General features: G+C 35.8%; 1 protein-coding gene across 12 annotated transcripts in view; it reads right to left on the bottom strand.

Moving 5' to 3' along the window:
- BBS9 (Bardet-Biedl syndrome 9) overlaps positions 1 to 26490 on the bottom strand; it is a 480217-nt gene that overhangs the window by 285023 nt on the left and 168704 nt on the right. For all 12 annotated transcript variants that reach the window (XR_014246785.1, XR_014246786.1, XR_014246787.1 and 9 more), the window contains exons 13-15: positions 12141 to 12322; positions 7747 to 7823; positions 4768 to 4821 (exon numbers count right to left, since the gene is read on the bottom strand). Coding sequence is in view for 7 of the 12 variants with exons in the window: in XM_082399436.1 (XP_082255562.1) it covers positions 4768 to 4821; positions 7747 to 7823; positions 12141 to 12322 (313 nt within the window). In the remaining 5 variants the exon portion in view is untranslated. The remainder of the gene's footprint in view (positions 1 to 4767; positions 4822 to 7746; positions 7824 to 12140; positions 12323 to 26490) is intronic.

The raw sequence follows: 26490 nt of genomic DNA, 5'->3' as shown, positions 1-26490 counted from the left end.
AACAGTCTTTTTGGATGAGTTTATCCACATGGTAAGCCAGATTTATCACAGTCACTGGCCAGGTAGAGTTGCTAGACCAACTAAATCACAATCTCTGGGAGTAGACCTGGGTATTGGTATTGCTTTAATAGTTCCCCAGGTGATAGCTATTTACAACCAGCGTTGAGAAGCACTCTTCTATTATACAGGGCACCTTTGCTATGCAGCAATTTAGTCTAGTTACTAGACTCTAGTATATGAGACAGATACATTTCATTATTAATTGACAAAATGCAAGGGCATACTTAATTTTTAGGAAAAGTCATTTTGAATTTTCTCTTAGGTAAAAGGCATGTATCAACTATTCATTAATTATATATATACATACATACTATAGATAAACAATATACAAGAATATACATCTGGCCCACAAACATTATACACATATAATTAGATTCAGTAAATGTCTTGTATTAATTTAAATGATGTGGATATTCTGCACAACTTAAAAATAAGCATAACATTTTTGACTTGCAAAGTAAAAATTTTAAAGGACAACTACTGATGCAAATAAATACAATAAACACAGCAAATGAACAATGAACCCTCAATTTTTACTTTATAAGCCCTGGGAATATATGGGGGGAAATCTGCATACCACAAAGAAAGATTCCGTAATGATATCTGACCATTATAAAAATCATAATACCTTTTTAATAAAACACTGATGGTAATTATGGGAAGAAGAAAGTACACATGTGCTGTAGACAACATTCCTTCTGATAGCTATTCCACTAAATAAACAGAACACAATTTCAATATTTTACTGTTAACAATAATATGCTGATCTGCACATATATTTTTAAATAAAATTAATGATAACCATTAGCAGCTTTCTATATTCATGGAACCACGCTAATAAATTATTTATGTGTATTATCTCATTTAATCATTACAACATTGTGAAACAGGTACTATCACAATATACCATTTTACATAAGAGAAAAATGTGGCTCAGAGAAGCTAGATAATTTGACTAAGGCTACTCTGATTATAAGTGGAAGAAGCACAATTTAACTTCTGTCTGTCAGAATCCAGAGCCCACACTCTTAATCAATTGTGGTTAAGTCCCAAAATAACTCTGCAAATGAAGAAGTACCCTCATTTTACAGTTTAAAACTAGAGGTCCAGAGAAGCTCAATAACACGTCTAAGACCATCCAGCCAATATGTACAAGAGAGCTGAAAACTATGACCAGGAACATCTCGTGAGAGGTTACTTTTAAAAATGAAAATGAAAAATCCTTAAGGTAGTAATAAGCCATTTTTAAGACAGCAGACATTCTGACTCTGCCTGGCATAACAACATGTACTTAGACAACAATCGTACAATTTTACATTGTTACAAGTGCTTGCATTTAGTTTAGATGCAAGATTAATGGTGATAACTCTCATACACAGATCTATCGAATCCCAGCAATGGACAAGGCACTTTCAAAAGTGAATCAAGAGGGCTTCCCTGGTGGCGCAGTGGTTGAGAATCTGCCTGCCTGTGCAGGGGACACGGGTTCGAGCCCTGGTCTGGGAAGATCCCACATGCCACGGAGCAACTGGGCCCGTGAGCCACAATTACTGAGCCTGAGGGTCTGGAGCCTGTGCTCCGCAACAAGAGAGGCCGCGATAGTGAGAGGCTCGCGCACCGCGATGAAGAGTGGCCCCCGCTTGCCGCAGCTAGAGAAAGCCCTCGCACAGAAATAAAGACCCAACACAGCCATAAATAAATAAATAAAAATAAAATGACTAATACTCTAAAAAAAAAAAAAAAGTGAATCAAGAAGATGTGTGACAAAAATAACTACAGTAACAAAGAAGAGTTGTGTTTGAGCCAAAAAAAAGAGTTAAAGACTTGGCTAGACCATGAACCTCATATTTTAAGAGAAAAATAATTATAGATTAAGGGGAAAATACAAAAATTAATATCAGAATTTTCCATGCTATTTTCCATTTCTAACAAAATAAAATATGATCTTCAGGAAACATAATACTAAATTTTTATCCTAGATATATAAACATGGCTCCAAAGGCCAGGTATTAACAACCACTCTGCCTTAGTTGCCTGCAATAGATGGTCACGCATCACGCACACACACTCAAGCTAGCCACATCTTCATTCACTTGGAACGGATGGAAAAATTTTCTCAATTAACAGGATTTATTATGATGGAAACTTCCATGGTTATATACCTTGGCTGCTGTTGTTATAAAAGGCTATAAGGAGAGATTTATAACAGAAATTTGTATAGGAACTGTCAGGCAGAATCAGGAAGTCATGGTGTCTGCTGCTTAAGTCCAGCTGATTTTGTGCAACTCGTGTGTCGCATTCTTTCCCATTCTTTTATAATGGCAATAAGGAAGAGAGCTGTGACTTAGCCATTCTCAAACATAGTTAAATGTTATTCTCCTAATGAAGGAGAATTTTCCAATAGTGTCATGCCACCATTTTAAGGTGGCTATTACACATGAAAGCCTAAGAATGGCACGGGAGGGAAATGTGTATTTATTTATAGCAATAACTAGTTGTGAGGGAAAAAAATAGCATGAGCAAAGTTATCTGGTTTAGGTACAAGATTTCTTTTTGCAATTTGCAGTGTGCTCCTGAATTATTATGTTATGTGTCAGAACAATATCAGTAGATAGATATAAAAGAGATTTCCCTACACAAAAGTCTATAGATCATTCCTGGAACGCTACAAGGTTGTTGGGTTTTTTTTCTTAAATGTTTGATTTCTTGCCACTAATGCTTTTCCAGACTCAGAAGTATTAATGGGATAGAGCCTTTGACTGGACAGGGGGAAGGGAGACTGGGAAAAGACCACCCTTGTTACCAGTGGCAAGAATCCAAAAAAATTAGCTTAGGAAACTGTTATAAGGTTGGGCTCCCTTCAACTTCTACCAAAGATCCCCACACTTGGGCCACCCGCTGGGTCCAGTATAAGCGAACACAATTGGTAAAGCCTGGTGCCCTGTCAAGCTCCTCCAAGGACAGCAACCCATAATCTAAGAAAATATAAAGCCCTGTCCAAGTTTCGACTTAGCAAATCGCCAAGATCCACAACTTTCCCTGGCTCCAAAGTCTGGGCAGTGATAAATATTTTCAGCTTAATAATGTGCTGACTTATTACCACACTTTAATCTAAATGCCTTAAGAGGGTTCTACATTTGAGTCCTAGTTCTAAAATTCTGCAATGGCAGGACTAAAAATCTTAACCAAAACCACATCCTTCATACTCTATTTTTTGGGGACTATCAATTTGTCACTACTCTATTTTGTGGTTTCTTCATTTAATATTTTCTTGCTATAAATACATCTATTTAAAGCTAATACTATGGCAGATAGATGGCTGGAAATTCTTTTCAAACACACACATAATCATACATAGAAGAAAGATGTTATTAATATTCATATGATTCCCCAATATATGTATGATACTGCAATCAACTGCTTGGTCTACTATGAATGTGATGACACAATTCCTTTAGTATACTTAAATACTAATTTTGTTTCTAGAAAAAAGACCCTTAATCACACTACATATTTAATTAATGGTAGGAATAAGTCCTAACAATTATTATATACATATTGCTATAAATGCAATTACTAGTTTTAAATTTGTAGTAAACAATAAAGGCTATCTATTTACTACTCAAGGCTGAGGAAAACTTACAAATGTCAAGTGTTTGAGTTTTTCTATTTCTTAACTTTTTAACCAAGAAATCTTTTGTTTAATTGAATAAATTTAATGTGTAACATTGTGTACATTTAACATGTACAGCATGTTACTTTGATACATTTATATATTGCAATATGATTGCCAAGGCAGTGATATTTATCACATTACATAATTATAGTACAATATTATTATCTATATTCATTATACTGTGCATTAGATCTCTATGGCTTATTTACTACTCATTACAAGTTTGTGCCCTTAAACATCATCACTCTTAACCACCCCCAATCCCCTGGTAAGCACCATTTTACCCTCTGTTTTTTACAGGCTTAACTTTTTTAGATTCCCACATATAAGTGATATCATACAGGACTTGTCTTTCTCTGTCTGACTTATCTTACTTAGCATAATGTGCTCAAGAGCCATCCATGTTGTTGCAAATGGAAGGATATCCTCCCTTCTCATAGTTGAATAATATTCCATTGTGTATATGTACCATATCTTTTTTTATCCATTCATCCATCGATAGGCATTTGGGTTATTTCCATATCTTGGCTATTTTGTGAATAATACTGTGATAAACATGAGAGTGTATATCTCTCGTGGGAAATACTATTTTCATTTCCTTTGGTTTATAGCCAGAAGTGGAGTTGCTGGGTCATACAGTAGATTTTTTTTAAATTTTTTGAGGAACCTCCAATTGATCTCCAAAGTGGTTGGATCAACTTACATTCCCACCAACAATATTTAAGGGCTCCCTTTTCACCACATCCTCACCAGCACCTGTTGTCTCTTGTCTTCTTGATGACAGCCATTCTAAGGTGTGAGGTGATATCTCATGTGGTTTTGATGCGCATGTCCCTGACGATCAGTGATGTTGAGCATCTTTTCATGTGTCTGTTGGCCATTTTGATGTTCTCTCTGGTAAATGTCTATTAGTTCTTCTGCCCACCAAGTGTTTTTACATTTCCATAAGCTACTTATAGGCTGACAAGTGACAGATGTGATGAAATGTGTGATATTGTTTGCACATTACAGTCTAGAACTATGTACAATACCTTCACTGTGACTGAAGGGACAAGGTCAGCTCCCACTTCAACATCAGTAGATTGCTGTAAACACAGAATTGAGAAGAGAAGGAAAGAAAGAATAGTTTCAATACTGCACATCAATGAGTAAACACAGTAGGTGTGATACATACTTCTCACCACCAAAAAAAACTATAACGGATTTATCACTCTGATGGCAGACTAAAAGAGTCAGTGTGACTTTTTGGATGGCTTCATTGGGAAAGTCACAAGCTAATATTAAAAAACCCACGACTCCAAAAAGGGAAGAAAAGTTCACATATTTTACTATCAAACTACTCTATTGCCAAATTTCCTTAAAAACTGAAACTAATTCTATTAACTCATTCTTTATATTATATAAAAGAAGACTTCTGTATATTTTCTATATAAACAGTATGCCATTCTTTTAGGTCCTTGTATTTTTAGCTTGCCAAAGGTATGTTTTATTCTGATTAATAATATGTATTGATATCTAAGACATGTAACTAATGATATAAAGATTGAGTGGCCTTACACCTAGAAAATAAAACAAAAGTAGGAGTGTATTTTTTTTACTAGCGCATATCATAAACTCTTTTACTCCTTGAGCATCAGCCTTGGTTACCTGGTCCTATCTCTTAAAGAATTCAGAATATAATATAATAGAGCAAACATTTCCTTAGAATTTATAACTTATTTTTTAGAGTGGTAGGTTGAGAGGAAAATATGGTCACTCTACAATAGAATAAGATCAAAGCATAACATATTTTCTAATAATACCCACATGAATTCCTGAGGGAACAATTAAGATCATGAAGTCTCTGTCCAACAATGAATAAATCCATTGTACTTTGTTAACCTATTTGGAATTATTTTACTAAGAAAAATTAAATCACTTCTAATCAGCGGGGATCACTATGATGTAATGGTCATCAGCATAATTAAGAGTTGGGAGATTCATATTCTATTTATGATTCCATAGGAAACTATATATGAACTTTGATCCAACTTCTCAATCAAGAAGAGAGGATAGCGATGTTTATCTCTTCTGTAAAAGCCCCCATTCTAACACTAATTATATTATTTTTTGGATGTGTGCTTTCATAACAATGATTGAAAATAAAATATTAAGCCAGGCTTTTTGCTCTAGTATTACCTAAAATCCAGGAAATGTTTTACATTTAGCTGTCGGCAGTTCTGGAAGAGAAACCAACATCTCCTGTTTCCTGCTCTTTTCAATCCATATCTAAACACCTAGATATTTCAGGGACAAAAGTCCTTCGGAAACATGAAATTACAGCCAGAGAGAAGTAGCTCTACAAAGACAGTATAGCATCACAGCCACCTAAGTCGTTGGACTGATGTTTTCCAATGGGATGAATATGATACTCTCAAGAATCTCTTAAGAAGAAAAAAAATAGTAAGAAGGGGAAATGAAGCTGAAAAGAGACATCTAGTTAAGAGGAAAAAGCACTCCAGGTTACTGATAGGGAAATATATATTACAATACAGTGCTATTACATAAGGCCTTTTCTCACAATGATCAAAAGTTGCTAAAGAACAGAAAGGGAATTTCAATCCAAATAGCCTATGTTTAAGAGAACCTAGAAAAAATTATATAAGTTGCCCAAAGGAAAAAAAGAATCATTTCCAAGGCAAGAAAATGTGTGTACATTTGTCAGCTTACTAAGCAAAAATGTTCCACTCAGACTGCACCCTTCAGGTAGAGTGAGAAATGGTGTGTGCTGAATATCCAATGTTTAAACAGTACCTCTACTATGTGACTCAGCTGGGTGAATGTTTCTTTCATATATAGCCCTACTTTTTTTAAGTATACCCAACTTACTATACTATGGCAATGTTAATGTGATTTTTATCACAACTTGGGTTGGCTGTTTATACTAAGATTAATCTTTGAAAAGCTTATGGAACTACTTACTATATTACGCTGTGATACCTAAATATCAAAGTCATTTCCTAAGCAAAATTATATGACATAAATTCCATACAGAGTAAAAAACAGTGAATTCAATCACTTTCCTAAATTGATAAACTTTGGTACAGATATAGATAAACTTAACATATTTTGCCCAAACTGCAGACAGTGAGAGAAACCCAACCATAATCTAACAAGTGCTTACAGAAGACTAAACAAAGAGATGGGGTAATGTAACCAAGGACAGTCTCTCTTTCTTGTTTCTCAGCTTTATTAATTCATTTATAGAGCGAATATATACTGAACACCCATTATGTGACTGGCACTAAGGATATGGCACTGAAGAAGACGAGTAGAATGCAGGTGGTGGTGGTGGTGGTGGTGGTGGTGGTGGTGGTGATGATCGTGATGATCGTTTTAAAAGAATTAAAATGTAATTTTATTATTATAATGATTTGTTAGTTAATTATCATAATTCAACAAAGTGGATTCTATTACTATTCCCATTTTACAGATGAATACATTGAGACTAAGAAAATTGAATACCTTGCCCTGGGTCACACAGATAGAAATGAGAGGATAAATAATTCCTGGCCCAACTCTATTCTTAAACTACTTCCCCACCACAATCACCGTAATGTATTAAAGACTATAAATTACCAAACCCTGACCTATGCCTTTCATAAACATTATCTCATTGAACCTTCAACAAATATCTAGTGGGGTCAGTATTATTCATCTGGATTAGGATTATCTCAATACTCAGCACTGAAAAAGTTTTTTTAAAAAAAGTAGGTAGATTCAGAGTAATGGTGAGAACCTCTTTGACCATTTCCCTTCCCTCCCTTTTTTAAGACAGAAATCCTGCCTAAGGAACTTCTTATTACACAAAGAGCTTAGAAGTGTTTTTTTCTAGAAGTAACAAAGCCTAAAACTTATCTTCCCTAAAGTTTCTATTTAGAGGCCCAGAATTTAAACCAATACATTTTGATCCCAATTTATCAGAGTCCGCCACTATCACAAACCCTTTGAAAGTCTGCAAATACACCTACAGATACTGAATCAAAGTTAGGAGAAACCATGGCAGAGACTTTCAGGTCATCTTCTCTCTCGGTCATAGGCCAAACACCTGTAATTTTAAGAGAAAAAAAAGTATTTACTCATAAAGTAAAACTTGCTGTATATAGTTGTTTTAAGGTTTATCTATACCATATATCAAAAATATACTCACGAGTTGAAAAAAAAAAAACTGAGGCATTACAGAATGAGAAGCTTTATGCTAATTCTTTCCCCTCTACATTACTAGAAAGAAAAACTGTCTCTTTTTCCAAAGATATTAGCTAAGATGTGACCCATTGACTGACCAGTGTCAGGAATTTCAATTCCCTATCCTTAGCTACTGGTAGAAGCCCAGAAGAGTACAACCCTTTTGAAGGTAAACTGGCTATAATTATCAAAATGTAAAATTCACCAAAAAAATGTAAAATTCACATACCCTGTGACTTAACAATTCTACTCCCAAACATTTACCCAATATTCATAGACATGCCCAAGGAGTTTCTCTGTTGCTAGTAATTATTAAAAACAAAAACAGCCTAAATCTAAATTATATTTCTATTAATAAATAGTTAACTAAATTATGGTATATCAACACTGTGCAATGGTCCAAAACCCAAAACTCTAAATAAGAGTGCTGTCCATCGTTATATACTGACATGAAAAGAACTCCAAGATATGCTATTGATTAAAAAAAAGCAAGATGTAGTACAATGTCTCTAATACACACATATTTGTGTAAAAACAATTATATAAACAGGAAAATTTTCTCAAAGAATACACAAAAACTCTTAATAAAGGTTACCTTTAAATAATCTAGTGGAACTAAGACCTGGGGTTTATGCTTTCAGTACTGTTTGAATTATTTTGACCATATTCATTTTCTCTTTACAACTTAAAATTTCACAATTTAAAAAATGTTTATAGTGCATAATGAGATATTATGAACAAGTTATAGAGATCCTAAATAAACAAGAAACATAAATAATACATATGCACATACATATGTGTATATATATACATATATATATGACAGATTATTGGCTGTCCCCCTAACATCCATTCTTCCCTCCTCCTTCTTTGTGGCAGAACACTAATTCTGTTGAAGCATTCACCTCATCTCAAAGTTATTGAATTGGTCAAATCCCATCATGATGATTTCATTCCCCTGACCTTTTGTTGTTTTAGTCGTGAGCATGGAGCCTAATCCTGGCAGATGTGAGGTGAGGAAAGGTGGGAGTCGGCATGCTGGTACATGCTTCTGGGAAAGCTAGTCCTCCCTAATAAATGGGGAGACTTGGGAGAAATATCTCTCTTCTTCCCTGTGAATCATACTTGCACATAATGCCTGGAACTGCTAAAATCACCCTGTGACCCTGAGAGGAAACATCCCCCCACACTGAGGATGGCTGACTGAAAATATAGAAAGCACCTGGATGATGTCACATGAATCAGCTGTCTCACAAAGAGAAAAGAACTGCCTACAATTGCCACCAGGCATTCCCACCAATATTACACTGTTTGGAATAAGAATTTCCAAAACTTAGTGAGAGTACAAAAGGCTGCTTGTTGCCCACCCAGTAAAGATTCTTCAGTTCTTCTTCACTAAAAAAGAGTCCAATTTTATCCTAAGTAACAAAGTGCTCAACAAAAATGCTAAATTTCCCAGGCTCTTTTGCAGCTTGGAGTGGCCAGTGAGAAGTAAATGGAAGCTGTTCAGGGTGTGGCTTCCAGGAAAGATCGTTAAGTGGGCTGACTCAGCTGCAGATGTGAGGGCAGGAGTTCCAGAAGCCATCCTAGACCAACAGAAGACCCTGGGTGAGAAGGAATCAGAGTCCCTGATGACTTTGGAACTGCCAAATCAACCCTGGACTGCCCATTACTGGACTTTTTTTCCATGAGAAAGAAATAAACCTGTGCCTTATTTAAGCACCCTATTGAGGCATTCTGTTATATGCAGCCAGACATAACCCTGAATAGCACATCTTCCAACAAGGTTACCAAGTACAAATGTTTCTACTACGCAATGGTAGAAGCAACTTAGTTATCCTAGACATATTTCAAATGGATGAAGACTTTCATTTATACGCCCATGTCTTACTGCTCTCTTTCTCTTCCTGAAGACACAACTATGCTGTGTGGGAGTCTATCTCAGTATTGCACCCTTTCCTTCATATCCATCCCAAGTAAAGAACATATCAACTGTCTAAATAAATCATAAGGAAACTCTGTTTTTGAAAGTGCCGACTGATAGATGTTGTTGACTACTAGTAACAGAAATGCAAGGCAGGATTCTCACTAATGAGTTGAGTATGAAAAGCTTCAAAATCCATAAGCCATACAGAAATTATTACTATAATTTCATGCTTACAACATACATCCCTCATATAACTTACACACATAAAATCAGCTTCAAAAATACTTTTATTACAGTAGATAATATATACCATGTGTACAACAAAATATACTCTTTAAATTGGCTTTACATTTTGCTGCAATTCTTGCTTTGAAGAAATAAAAAAAGCTTTTAAGTGCTGAACATAACCCACAAGACTGTGAACTTCCTTTTTGCAAGTTAAAGTCACTGTACTAAAATAGGTGGCATTTAAATGAATAATGAGGTCATCAAAAAGTTCAGAGTTTTAACTTCTCATAGTCTTCTGTAATGAAATGATTTGGTGCTTTTATATAATTACAGGTATTTTAATGAACAAATTACCACAATTTTATAAGTGTAGAGAATACTAAATTTTTTCCATATCTAGAAATAAAATATGTTAAAAGTCTCTCTTTTTTAAAAGAGTCTCGGTTTCTTTTTTAGGAATAATACCAAATGATGGTGGCAAAGAAGGGGCAGAGAACTTCAAATATTAACTTTGAGGTTATATAAATAATAAACTTTGCACTCAAGTCTGTAGGTACATCCCTAGCTTAATTAGCACTTATTTCAAGATACACAGAATAATCAGGGTAATGACAAGTAAAACAGCCTAACCCTTCTCACCCAGGGGAATCACTATGGCCACCAAAAAATAAATTTTAGCTGTAAGGGATTTACCTGAGAAATGTTTTACATAATCAAGTGTTCATCAAAATATCGTTAGCACATTGTTTATGGAAAGGCCAAAATCTCAAGACACAAAATTTGGAGTGAAAAGCCACATTAAATTTATTTAACCAACTCTGGAAATTTCATGTTTCATATGTATGCCACTCTTCTCCAATTACATTTTTAAATGACAAAATGAGACATATTCCATTAATCCCAAAACACTAGTATCAAAAATGGAAAAAAATGTGCAATATGACACATCCAGTTTTAACTATTTTCTATTTGACATGAGGGTCCTGACAACAAATGGGTTTTTAAATAATTGGAGGTACTTAAAAGACCTAAGTTTCACTTGCTTACTTTCAAAACTTTCTAAGAGAATGTATAAAACCAAAGCATAATAATTTTATTTTAATATTAATATTTTTAAAATATATTATCTAAATTCCTCTGAATGTCTCTTGGTAATATGGACTCAAAAATACATAAATCTAGGAAAGTGATTGGACCAGGATTAAGACTGGCTCTGTTGTTTTGGTTGGCTTTTGATGCTCTGCTTCTTTTATTATTCCTGCTTGTTTTAACATTTCTTTTATGTGAAAATAGTCCATATTTTTTCACATTAAAAAAATACTTTTACCTGACCCTGAGAAGCGAACTTAAAGTAATGCTTTTCACATGTCCAACTCAAACTGCAGGATTGCTGTTTTGTTTCTCCTTTTAATTTACAGTAAAATTATACCCTTGTGAATCCCAAAGTAAGATAATATTGAGTTATACAAAACTCAAGAACTGAAAATATCATCAGCCTCTGAGTCATTAGAAATCAGCATACCACAGGCTACACTCCATTTGGATGGCTAATTAACTACAAACATAAATTATATCACTAGGCTGCAAATGACTACATTTTTAGTAACAAAGTAGTAATTCACGTACTGCTTTGATTTCTTTTAAAAGAAGCAACTAAAATTTTTTCAGGGATATTAGAAGTTAATAAATGATCACTCTAAACCTTAATGTAATTCTAAAGGTCTAAAACCACTATCCAAAGAAATACATGTTCCTTTCTTAGAGTTTAAAGAAAAAAACTCAGCACTGTCCCTGAAACACACTAACAAAAGTATTACCTTAAATAGGACATATTTTTCAGAAGCTATAAAATTAAGCACAAAGACTAGTATGTTAAAGAGCAATGCTGTTTTTACAAAAATGACTTTAAATAAGGCTGGGGGGAGAAAATCAACTAATATGTACAAAACATTATCCATATACAAAATAATATAAATTTTATAATGAATACTAAAATCAAATAATAAAAAGCTGCAAATGAAATACCTTGTGATTTGTTAACATCTTTGATGATTTTCTGAAGTTCTTTCAATTCTATATCAAGTTCATCATAGTTTAGTTCTCTAGATTCAACTTTTGGAGCTTGGAACAAAGAAGGGTCTGTCCCCAGGTATGAACACTGCAAGTGACCATCATCACTCAGAGTGACTATCACTCCCTTTAAATCACTACAAATAGGAAGAGAAAATGAGACATAATTAAAATTTTTGGTGGATTTAGACTTAATCTAGACCAACTAGATTTTCATTCAATTCAGCTTCAACATACCATTAAGAAAATGACTATATAATGTATCTATTTCTAAAGTTTTACATCAAGGACTCAATTTAAATGTTTCAAACATGATTTACATTTACAGAAATATAACAATTATTATTAAAGCTTCCACTTTTGGGGACATAACTATGTGGCAACTTCTGCTCTAAGAGCTTTTCAAGGTCTTACTTGTATCATTCAATCCTCACTGCACCTCCCACTTGGCAGATTCATAATAAGCAGTGAACAACACGTAGGAGCTACAATGGATCAAGAGCTAGGCTACTGGCTGGCTGAAGACTAGGGCTGAGGCACAGGAGGGAAGATGGGACAATCCAGGGGAATGGGAAGGTTAGTGGAGGAAGCCCTACGAGGCCTTGAAGAGAAATGTGCCCCCTGCTCTTTTCCTTTTCCTTCTCTCTACCCTTGGGACATGCTTCCCCTCCCTCCCCAGGTCCACTCACCATGGCTTCCTTCACACACACTCCTATTCAAGTAGCTCTCTGGTCTGTTCTCTCTTTCCCTTCACTCTTAGACAGAAGTATCCCATTTTCTCATTTAGTAGCTCTTTCTCCATCACTCTTCTCATCCTGATTATCTCTTTTCCTCCCCAACCTTTCACTCTTCCTTCTCTCTTAGGCTCCCTCATCTCTGTTATTCTCTAGAAACAGCCACAATATATAAATTATAGATAACTTTAGCATAAATGCTTAAAAATAAAAGTTGTACGTTTTCCTGAACTTGCTATAAAAAGTAGTTGAGATGAACACTATTGGCTTCCTCCCTACCTTACCCAGAGGGGAAAAAATTCAATATTGCCATAAGTCATTTTGAACTGATATAAAATGAATTTGTTTTAGATTTGTTTGTTGTGTTTTCTATTGGTCTGTGATTTAAAAAAAACAAAAAACAAGTTTTCCAACACTTTTCTAAAGGTTAAATATTAGTCAAAAACAACAGAAAACTTGAGAGAGAAAAGAACTTGAAAAGAAGTGTTGCTATTTATCTGAAGAAAAGGAGTTAAGGTATATAAGGGTCTAGGACTCATTCAGAACAAATAAGAATTTTTAAAACTCCCCAACTTCGGGTCACAGCAAGTGGTCAGCTCATTAATCTAAAAGCTCAACTTGATTGACAGTAAATACTACCATTGCTCAATCCTTCCCATAAGGTGGCCACCAGCAACCACTTCACCACCTGCCTTCAATACAATATTCCTGTACATACTTTCTCCAGGATATATACATAATTCTGTAATGTGACTTCAGAAAAATAAAAAATAGATTGGTATCACTGATTCGATAGCTAAAAAACTAGCTAAAAACTAAAAAGGGGACTTGGGTTCTAGCTCTGACTCTGCTCTATGTAGCTGAGTCAACTTGGAGAAGTCTTCCTAAATGCTTTATGTCTAAAATGAGAGGGTGAAACGAGATGATCCTCAAAGGTCTTTAAGTTTAACAAACTGGTTCCATCAAAATAGCTCAGAAAATAAATACTCCCAAATAAAATTATTTTCCTAAAATAAAATGTTTTCACCCCTGTAGTATCTCTGGGCCTGACCCTTTCCTTGCAGGCAACTGAAGCCACTTAGTGGCCATGGAAATCCCAACTTCCAGCTCTGACAAGCCCATTTCAAGAGGGCAAACCTCTGTCCCTATTGAGTTAGTTGTGACTGTAGTCTGTTCCCCATTCCACCCAGACCTACTGAAGTCTGAGAATACAGTATGTCCTAAGGAAATGCTAGGAAACTAAAAGGCAGAGCTTCTCAGACAATGTGGGGATCACCTGTTCTTTGAATCCAAAAGGGTATTTCCATTTTATCTTCCCCCTTTGAGTGATCCATTATAAAGGAAACCTAGCATGAGGCATTACAAATATACCTCACTATCCAAATTTATTTGGTCTTTGAATTGGATAGCTTATTACGGAATCAGTTTCATCCCACTGTTTTAGATGGCAAATAGCAACAATTTAGATACAGGGATTTATCTAAAAATTTATCTGAACCTATTAAGTTGTTGAGTTCAGATAGAGAGAGTTTGAATAGTAGTGTATACACATATTTCTTCAGCATCTCAAAAAGAAAAAATTCTTTACTGGTGTTTTGATGTGTCCAAACAGAAAAGGGAGGAGCCAGGGTCTTTACCCACTTAAAGAGCCTAACAAGCATCACCAAAATGTCTTAACACTAAATTACAAAACTTAAGCAATTTACTTTTTTCTTATCAGCGGTATTAGAGCCATTACATACAATTTAGATCAAATAACAGAAATTTAGAATAGCTGAATTCATTTAACATTGCATGTTTTATTCCACAGGAACACTAACACAAGCTCTAAATATTTTAGAATAAATCAGTGAAATTTCTGTCTAAAACATCTATGATGGAAAAAGTACTTTGACACAGGCCTATACCACTACTTAATACATAAGTAATGTCATCACTTGGTATCTTAAATGCAAAGGAAAATTTTAAATTATATGTATATAAATATATATATATATCATTCCTAAAGTTAAGCCCAACCTAAGTATAAAGTCCAATTTAAGTATAAAAGAGAATACAATCAAGATTTTTTTAATCTTTCTACTTAAAGAACATTTTTAAAACAATATTGTCCATGTGAGTTAATGAGTAAAATTTTCTGAGTGATAGAATTTTATGGTTAGAAGAAGCCATCAAGTAAATCAAGTATTGTGTACCTTATTACTTACATCCTTAGAGTTAACACTTTCAAAATGAAGGTCTCTAGATTACTCTGGTCCTTGAAATACATCAGCTAAACCAAGGAACCAGAATGATGTATTTTATGAGGACTCAAGGTCAAAGATGATATATTGCTAGGACACACAATAATTTTGTGATTTTAGCAATGGGGCATGAAATTAAACAATAGAGTTAGCTCAGGAAACTGAGGGTAATTGTTTCTTCACTCAGTAAACAGATCCTGGCCTTAACAACACATTCAAACAAAATTCCAGATGGATTTTAAAAGTTAAATTAAAAAATATGAAACTACAAAAATATTTATCTGCCCTTGGGATGGAAAGAACTTTTGCTGCAAGAAAGCAATAGAGGACAAAGCAAAGGATCTCTAAATTAAACCACAAAAAAATTTTAAACTCGTTCTATGCTTTAAAAATACATCACAGTAAAAAGAACAAAAGACAAACAAACTGGGAAGACCTTGGCAACCAACATAAATATATGATTTAACTTGAATCATATGAAGTTGTGGATATTCAACTGTTTTTGACCTATAAAAATAATTTTGTATGTTCCATCTACTATGTAAAGAACTCTTACTAGTCAATGAAAATGAGTATATCTCAAAAGAAAAAGGTCAAAGAAAATGTACAATTCACTTGAATCAGCAACTTAAAGGTTAAATAATCTATGGAATTAAAACTTTTATCTAGTTCTCTTTTTCTGACAAGGCCAATCTATAAAGTGAGCAACTTGAAAGTATTTGAAATACAGCTCAAAAGATAAAAAATGAACAGTTTCTTTTGCTAATACAATAAAACAAATGAATAATAGCTTTAAAAACAAATGAAAAGAACATGCACTGAATCTAACGGTTCTTGTCCAGCTGCACTTTATGCAAAATAGAAATATTTTAAATTATCAAATCATCAAAGTCTGGTTTTTATTATGATATACAGATATCAAAGAAATCTTAAAAACTTAAATTTTGGATTCTTTCATGCCTTTACCAAAATAATACTGAAACAGAAAACAAAAAGTAGGAAGGTGCACGATTTTCATCTAGTCTCTTTTTTATTTACTATCTGCCTCTCATTTCTCTACTATATTTCATTTGCTTATCATTCACTCACTCATTCATTCATTCATCAAATATTTTCAAACACCTGTTATATGCAGGATGCCATTTGAAGTGCTATAGAGCATACACAGATAAAATCAGAAATTAGCTGAAAAAGATTGCAACCATGTAAAAGAATAAGACATGCATCTTGATAAGTATGCATGGGGTGGAAAACATAAGAGCTATAAGACAAGTATAAAGTACTTTAGTGTTCAGAAGTAGGAATGTCATTTCTAGCCAAGGGGATCAGGGAAATTTTGATGGAGGAAATAAAAGCTTAAGCTGGACAATGAAATTCAGTCTATTCTTCAGATTATTTCTGAAATCTGAATTAACTCACATGTGATTTGTAAGCAAGGAAATGATGTCAATAGAACTTTGAAGTTGGTTCATACTCTTTTACCCATCGCCTGACTGTTTTGAACCTCCAAGTAGTAGCAGGAAAATATAGTACATGACTATATACAAAGCACCATTATTCCACTGTTCTTTTTGGCTCAGTTTGCAAATATGTCCTGGATTGAAAGTGCTTCTTACATGGTTCTCATGTTCAGTTTGTCTTTTGCTCTTTTTTCCTCAACGCTTCCTTCACGCTACCATCATCTTTCTATTTAAAAGTAAAGTCCTATTTTAATATGACTGTTATTTGGGTTTGGTTTGTTTGTTTGGTTGATTGGTTGATTGGTTTCTTGGTTGGTTGGTTTGCTTTGCTTTGCTTTTTTGGTGCTCCAATCACAGTTGTATAAATTTTAAGTGATCTGCCCCATGACAATTTATTTTGTTTGTTCGTTTGTTTTTTACTTGACATATAGTTGATTTACAATGTTGTGCCAATCTCTGCTGTACAGCAAAGTGACTCAGTTTTACACGTATAGACATTCTTTTTTTTAATATTCTTTTCCATATGGTTTATCCCAGAAGATTGGATCTAGTTCCCTGTGCTATACCATAGGACCTTGTTGTTTATACATTCTAAATGTGGCAATTTATTTTTAAAGGCTTCTTACTGTTAACTTGTAATTTATTACATTATAACATAAATATCTGTAGTATTTGAGCCTTTGGGATTTGGAGAACAGGTGTGAAGAACATTCAGCACGGAGAACATGAGAGAAGAAGAGGGAGAAAAGTTTAGACTATGTATGAGAAAGAACAAGCAACCTGGATCAACATTCATTGAATAAAAAAAAAAAAAAAAAAGAGGAAAGAGACTCTGGGGAATAAGGCCATCTAAAGATCTTAAGCTTTAATCTATGTAATTGTGGAACCAGTAAAGGCTTTTGAGCTAGTGAGTGACATAAGCAAAATATGCTTTAAAAAGATGTACCCTAAAAGACTCAATATAGTTTAAAATGTTGATTCTCACCAAAATGATCCATAATGTAACACAATCCAAATGAAAATCCCAGAAAGCTTTTTTTTGTAGAAACTAACAAGCTGATTTCCACATGTCTATGGAAGTGCCAAAAAAACCACCTAGAATGGCAAAACAATCTTGAAAAAAAGAATAGAGATGGAGGGCTTTCATAAACTGACTTCAAGACACACTGTAAATCTACAGTAATTGAGGAAAAGGACTTGTGTCCTCTGCATATAAAGAACTACTATAACAAATGACCAAGACACACACACACACACACACACACACACACACACGCATACAAAATTCAACTGGGCAAGACTTGAATAGATATTTCACAGAGTAAAGTATAAAAACTGTCAACAAGTTAAGAAAAAATGCTCAATATTATTAGTCATTAGGGAAATGCAAATTAAAATCACAATTCGCTACCACCACACATACATCAGAATGTCTAAATTTAAAAGACTGACTGCATTAAATGCTGGAGAGGATGTGGAGCAACCAAAACTCTTATATATCACTGGTGGGAGTGTAAAATGGTTTAACTAATGTGCACAAAAGTTTGGCAGTTTCTCATTAGACTAAACATATACCAACCCTCTAACCCAGCAATTTTACTCCTAGTTATTTATCTAAAATAAATGAAAACATATGTCCACAAAAAGGCTCATACATAAAATGAGATAAACAAGTTATGATACATTCATTGAATGTAACATTACTCAGCAGCAAAAAATAAACCAACATTGGTACATGCAACAACAAAAATGAATGTTGAAAAATATTATGCTGAAAAAAATGACAGACATAAAAAGTACATACTGTGTGATACCATTTATATGAAGTTCTAGAACAGGCAACACAAATCTATTATGAAAAAAATATGAACAGTTGTTACCTGGAAGCAGGGAAGAAGGGGATTATTAACTGGAAAGGGACACAGGGAAAATTTCTGTGATGGAAATGTTCTATAACTTGAGAGAACTATGGGTTACACAGGTGTATATCCATTTGTCAAAACTGTACAGTTAAGGTTTGTGATTCCCAATGTATATAAATTTTACCTTTGAAAAAGGAATTAAAAAATAGGGTAGGCAGAGGTGTAGAAAAAGCCAGCATGCCAGAACACTGGTAAGTGCTGAAGCTGAGCACTGGCTACAAGGGTGTTCATGATGCCATCCACTTACTTTGTATGTATTTAAACTTTTCCATAATACAAAAATTGGGGGGTTTAAAAAGAAGCAAATAAAGTGTATACATACTACACAAATACATATAAAGTGATACCACCAACACAAAATACTTTTAGTGATAACGTATAAAATCTACCTTGACGTGAGCTGGGACCTGCCTCACATTTTAGCACCCATTCCCACCCTTATTCACACATGCATAAACAGACACACAGAACTTTTAAGTGTGTGTGTGTGTGTGTGTGTGTGTGTGTGTGTGTGTGTGTGTGTGTGAAACAGAGAGAGAGAGATGATTTATGTGAATACTTGGTATTTTTAAGTACCTTGTTGACATATAGCTACTTAAATGAAGCAACAATTCCACAGCAACTGATTCACTGGTAAAAAAAAAACTAACAAGCCAATGTGTGGGCCCATCAATGTGACCCTTTCCCCCCCAAATAATTAAAGGCATCATTATTTTTTGATGCTAACACTGACTCCTCTTTTAAAAAGTATCTCTTCCACAGCCAATCTTACTACCTTCAAATAAAATAGACCACTTTACTATACCCACTAAATAATACTTATATAGTAGCATCTACAAAATGTTATAGCATTTCTTTAAATTTTTGCATGTTTGTCACCTTTAACCAGGCTGTTAATTCCCTCAGGGCAGGAATTATGTGACACTGAATTTGTGTCCCTCAGTGCCAGACACAATGACTTCATCTATATGAAATTTTCCAAAAGAATTCAAAATTCACCTCTAATACTAAGTCATAAGCAAATACAAAAATACCACAACACTCCATATACCAATCAATAATTATAGACTAACAAATAAATCTAGAAGACCTCTGTAATTGTCCATAATACTTCAAATGGAACCCTTTAGATCAATATAAGATAAACCCAACTTTATTTACAGTTATCTAATGTCCCTTCCTTATTCCTTCTAATCATCAAATAATAAGACAATGCCAAAAGGAGTGGGAAGATAAGAATATGCAGGTGGTAGCTCTAACCTGGCACTGAGCCTTGAACGTATGAATGCCAAGAAAGCTAGTATGCAAATATAGTCTCTCCCAAGGAAAATAAGAACATTTTCTAAAGTAAAAGTTCAAAGCAATGAATCTTTCCATAAATAAAACTAGATGTTGGAGTCCTTCCCTGATGCATGAAAGAAGACATGATTTGATGCCATAATTTTCTAATGTATTAAGCCCTTACCAGAATTAAGTCAGGCATTAAGGAAACAACCTGTGTATTTTTAGCTCTTACGTGTTGAGGAGTTACTTTTGCAATTTTTAAAAATAATTAGGCCTTGTTTGTTCTTCTCTGTATGACCATCTCCCAGGCAAAGCTTCATATCAATACCTTTTGACATACATAGTTCGTACCGAATACAAAATCTGGGAGCCAGGAAGAATCAAGCGTAGAATCTAAGTTTCCTGATTCACAGTGAGGTATATTTTTGCCCACCATTCCATGTTGACTTCCCAAGAATGGAAAATTTAAAACAATTTTTAAGGTGTAATTTGAGGTTTGTGTAAATGGTTTTTAGTTATTATTGCTATCCACAATTAGCCTCGATAATCAAGAGCTGGATTATTTAATATGAGAGACATGGTAATTAGAATGCCCAAGAAAAGGACAAGTAAAATGGGGGAGCCAAGGCCAGAGTCCAAACATATCATAGTAAAAATAGCTCTACCAAAAGAAGTTGTCACAGCAAATTGCAGAAATTACAGAGGTTGTAGTTGGGTAGACTGAACAAAATACCATTTGTAGTAAAGAAATTTCTAAGCATCAAAAACTCAGACGTGAGCTTGCTCTTTCAAACCTATCTCTTATTAGACTTATTAGAAAGTCACACAAGACTGCTAAATCTGGCTAATTATGTTCACAAGACTGAACAGGTAAATTGCTAAACAGAAATAAAAAAGAAAAGATATAACTTCTAGACGTGCCTATTTTGCACTGGGGAAGCAAAATACATTTATAAGGACTTAACTCTAACCTCTTTCATTATTGAAAATTATGTGTTTATTTAGAACTTACTGTATCCAGGCATCATTCTAGATGTTATAGATAGATAGGCAGGTTACACTGGTCATTTTCCTCAAAGAACTTAAAGTACAGTGGCCATTACAGATATGTAAATCAAACAAAAATGTATGAGATGTATGAAGCATGCTCTGATGAATGATGGATGTAAGCAAGGGAACCAATAAAAACAAAGTGAAAGAATATCAAAATCAGACAGTGAGCAGACAGAATGCTTTCTAGAGGAGATAACACAAGCAGGAATTGGATAAGAGAAGGAGCAGGGTATTCCAGCAAAGCATTTTCCTTAAAGGGGACACACACACACACACACACACACACACACACCCTGCATAGAGTACAGGGCATTCAGAAGGTGTTTTACCAAAGCCAGAACCAAATAGATATTCAACAAATATCTATGTGAGTATCAAAGATGTGTCAGAGATAGTTCTCAAAGTGAGTACCAGTGAAGAAACGACACAAAAATCTCTGTCCTCCAGGAGCTCACATTCTGGTAAGGAGAGGAAAAACAATGAACAAAAGAAATAAATATATAGTAAGTTCAAAGGTGACAGGCGCTATGAAGAAAAAGTAAGCAGATAAAGTAAGACTCAAATTGGACCTAGAAGGAAAGACATGAGTTGCATAGGCTGGGGAGGGCATTCCAGAACAGTGGAACAGCATTAAGTATTAAGATACACCTGTTTCCATCAACCAGAAAGTCTATTTCTCCCCAAGGGGATTCATATGGAAAAGTGAGGGTGATAAAAATTAAAGATGATAAAAATACAAAGGCTTTGAATGCCCTGCAAAGAATTGTAGACCTTACGCCACAAGCAATAGGAAACCACTGAAAGATCCCAATGGAGGAGAAACAATAAATTTTCTCAGTACTCCTCAATTTCATGCAGTATTTGACAGAACTGATCATGTCCCTCCCATTCACTCATTCCATAGGCACTCACTGTGCAGCTACATGATACTGTGTTAAAAATAATATTTTTAAGGGCTTCCCTGGTGGCGCAGTGGTTGAGAATCTACCTGCTAATGCAGGGGATGCGGGTTCGAGCCCTGGTCTGGGAAGATCCCACATGCCGCGGAGCAGCTAGGCCCGTGAGCCACAACTACTGAGCCTGCGCGTCTGGAGCCTGTGCCCCGCAACAAGAGACGCCAAGATAGTGAGGGGTCCGCGCATCGCGATGAAGAGTGGCCCCCGCTTGCCGCAACTAGAGAAAGCCCTAGCACAGAAACGAAGACCCAACAGAGCAATCAATCAATTAATCAATCAATCAATCAATCAATCTTTAAAAATAATAATAATAATAATATTTTTAAATTAATACTATATTATATGTCATAAAAGGTTACAGAGGTGTGGTTCATCTCTGGTCACTAAGGAAGATAGGTGCTTGTATTCCATTCTAGATAACACAAGATCCTATGTGCTAAGTAATATAATGAATGAACAAAGTTCAATAGTAACATAGAAAAGGACACTATAAAATGTTAATATTATGAAACCAAGGAAGCCTTCATGGAGGATTTGAAAAACAAATAGGATGTAAACAAAAAGAGATGGACAGAAAAAGGGTATTTCAGGTGGAGAATTTTAGAGGGACACAATCATATGTCATCTCAAGTGCAGTATGGCAAAAATCATAAGAGCTTTTCTGCATCAGAGTTAATTCACAAAAAATGCAAATCTTTCTGGGCCACATTACTTTTCTTCCAAAATTAAAATAGCTTTTATTATAATATACCCTGTGGGGAAAAGTGTATTTCTTACTATTTAGACTAACATTCTTTTTTATGTTGTTTTGTTTTTTTGGGTTTTTTTGTTTTTTTTTTTTTAGATTAACATTCTATTGAAGAATGTCAGTGGGAAAAAATAATGACCACTATTTTAAGCAATTAAAATGTTAACATCAATATACAGATATTTTTAGGAGAAAAATCAAGGCAGCTTTCGAACACATCATGCGGTAAACAAGGCAGGTAAGTGAAGAGTCTCTGTAAATGCAAATGGGCCAGACTATGACAGATCTTGAAGGCTGTGAGCACTCTCTTTTAAGTAAGGCAATAACAGAATTAGACAACATTTTAGAAAGGGGATCTTTTTTTAAATGCAAGTCTAATCACACCATTCCCTGGATCAGAAACCTCCAGTGATTTCCCATTTAAAAATCAAAATCCTGGGACTTCCCTGGTGGTCCAGCGGTTAAGACTCTATGCTCCCAATGCAGGGGGCCTGGGTTTGTTCTCTGGTCAGGGAACTGGATCCCACATGCTGCAACGAAGATCTCGCACGTGGCAACGAAGATCCGCGTGCCACAACTAAGATCGGGCGCAGCCAAATAAATAAATAAACATTAAAAGTAAAATAAAATAAAAATAAAAAATCCTTTAAATTAAGCTATGACCCCTGCTTATTTGACCTGTAGTCACTTCCCTCCCCAGCCCTCCATTCCCTATCCTTCTACTGACTTCCCTCTTCCACTTCGTTGGAATTGTCATTCTCCATTCCCCTTTAGTACCTGGTATGCTCTTCCTCCCCTCCCTTTAAAAAGGATCTTTGTCTAGCTCAAGTCTACTCATCCTTCAGATTTCAACTCAGAAAATTTTCCTAGGACCTCACATTCTAGGTGAGGCTCCTTGTTTACATGCTCCCAAAGAACAAGGTACTACTATCCCTTCAGGATTTTTCACTATTGAAATAATATCTTTATCTGTGTAATCATGTATTTAATATCAGTCTTCCTCAATACAAGTTCCATAAATTCAGTGACTATGATTGCTTTGCTCAAAAACGTATCTCCAGAACCTAGCAGAGTACCTGGCACAGAGAGGGAGGCTAAATAGACATTCACTGAATTAATTAAATGAAGAAAGCGAAATAATTCTTTGTTGTGGGGGAATATCCCATGCATTCTAGGATGTTTACCACCATCCCTACTCTGAACCCACTAAATACCAATAAAAACTCTCCCTCCTCCTTGTGTTATGACAACCAAAAATGTCTCCAGGCATTGCCAAATGTCCCCTGGGTAGCAAAATCTCTCCCAGATGAGAACCACTGAGCTAGGAGATAATACATCCTGGTTTGCAAAGGTCAGTCCCAGTTTATGCCTGTTGTCCTGGTACAGTTATTAACACCACCCCCTTTCACTCTCAGAAGTATCCAAGTTAATAAATTATATTGTCATCCTACCTGGATGTATCTATATGGGTTCTCTTGCCCAGACCAAGTGAACTATTATGTACATAATGACCATGGTATTTCTTCTAACCTAGCAGAAATTATAGCATTATTTCCAAGAACTATGGTTTAAAACAAAACAAAACAAAAAACTACCTTTGTATTAGGCTTTGGAATTAATGAAAATAGTACAATGACAGTGGACAGAAGAAACACGGCAGAGATACAAAGAATAATAAATAGTACATGATGATCAATTAAATGTGGGAAAAAGAAGTCAAAGAAAATCCCTAAGGTTTAGCCTGAGAGAGCTGGATATAAAGACATCTATCAAGATTAGATATACAATAGAAGATGGGTTGTATTTTGTGGAGTGAATGGGGAGATGATGAAGATAGTAAGCTTGAATTTTGAAGCACCCTCTCAATACTCAGGTGATACCCACCAGACATGCGGAAGCACAGAACTTGCAGGGACACAGATCTTTGTGGTGATGTGCTCCGCTCCTTTGGCTCCAGTGCCATTGGACTTCTCCCACTTGTCTACTCCTAGTTTTCTTCAAGGGCTCTTCTTCCTGCTTCCTAATTTTGAGAATCCCTAAACACTACTCAAACTTCTCTGCTTCCCACTCTCTGTTAACTCTGAGAATTCATTCTATTAGCTATTACCTCTGTGATAACAATTGCCAGTCTCACTCACAGCCTGTAATCTCAAATATCATGTGACCAGATCACCTCTGAGTACTTCCACTTGAATTATATTAACTTTCATGTGTATGAGTCTTTTCAGTTTAAAAACAACTTTCACAGGGGGGGACCTTCAAGATGGTGGAGGAGTAAGACGTGGAGATCATCTTCCTCCACACAAATACATCAAAAATACATCTACATGTGGAGCAGCTCCTACAGAACACCTACTGAACGCTGGCAGAAGACCTCAGACTTCCCAAAAGGCAAGAACTCCTCACACATACCTGGGTAGGTCAAAAGAAAAAAGGAAAAACAGAGACAAAAGAATAGGGACTGGACCTGCACCTCTGGGAGGGAGCTGTGAAGGAGGAAAACTTTCCACACACTAGGAAGCCCCTTCACTGGAGGAGATGGGGGGTGGGCGGGTGGAAGCTTTGGAGCCAGGGAGGAGACCACAGCAACAGGGGTGCAGAGGGTAAAGCGGAGAGATTCTGCACAGAGGATCGGTGCCAACCAGCACTCACCAGCCTGAGAGGATTGTCTGCTTACCAACCGGGGCGGGCAGAGGCTGGGAGCTGAGGCTCAGGCTTCAGAGGTCAGATCCCAGGGAGAGGACTGGGGTTGGATGCTTGAACACAGCCTGAAGGGGGCTAGTGCACCACAGCTAGCTGGGAGGGAGTCCAGGAAAAAGTCTAGAACTGCCTAAGAGGCAAGAGACCATTGTTTTGCGGTGCGCGAGGAGAGGGGATTCAGAGGACAGCCTAAACAAGCTCCAGAGACGGGCGCAGACTGTGGCTACCAGGGTGGACAGCAGAGATGGGCATGAGATGTGAAGACTGCTGCTGCAGCCACCAAGAATCCTGTGTGCAAGCACAGGTCACTATCCACACCTCCCCTAGTGGGAGCCTGTGCAGCCCGCCACTGCCAGGGTCCTGTGATCCAGGGACAACTTCCCTGGGAGAACACAAGGAGCGCCTCAGGCTGTTGAAGTGTCACACCAGCCTCTGCCACCACAGGCTTGCCCCATATTCCAAATATGACTACCGTACCCCTCTCTGCCCCAGGCCTGAGTGAGCCAGAGCCCCCTAATCAGCCGCACCTTTAACCCCATCCTGTCTGAGCAGGGAACAGATGCCCTCAGGCGACCTAAATGCAGAGGCAGGGCCAAATCCAAAGCTGAGCCCCAGGAGCTGTGTGAACAAAGAAGAGAAAGGGAAATCTCTCCCAGCAGCCTCAGGAGCAGCGGATTAAATCTCCACAATCAACTTGATGTACACTGCATCTGTGGAATACCAGAATAGACAACGAATCATCCCAAAATTGAGGCAGTGGACTTTGGGAGCAACTGTAGACTTGGGGTTTGCTTTCTACATGTAATTTGTTTCTAGTTTTATGTTTATTTTAGTTTAGTATGTAGAGCTTAATCACTGGTAGATTTCTTTATTGATTTGGTTCCTATCTTCCTTTTTTTTATATTTTTTTTTTTTCCTTTTTCTCTTTTTGTGAGTGTGTATGTGTATGCTTCTTTGTGTGATTTTGTCTGTATAGCTTTGCTTTTACCATTTGTCCTACAGTTCTCTCTGTCCTGTTTTTTGGGGGGTTTTTTTGTATAGTTATTAGTGCTTGCTGTCATTGGTGGATTTCTTTTTTGGTTTGGTTGCTCTCTTTTTTTCTTTTTTTTTATTACTTTTATTATTTTTTATTTTTAATAATTTTTTTTATTTTAATAACTTTTTTGTTTCTTTCTTTCTTTTCTCCCTTTTCATCTGAGCCGAGT

The sequence above is a fragment of the Balaenoptera borealis genome, assembly GCF_965194805.1.
Source record: "Balaenoptera borealis genome assembly, chromosome: 7".
NCBI classification, from domain to species: Eukaryota; Metazoa; Chordata; class Mammalia; order Artiodactyla; family Balaenopteridae; genus Balaenoptera; species Balaenoptera borealis.
Note: the sequence above shows the minus strand (reverse complement) of the source record. Positions and strands in the feature narration are given on the sequence as shown.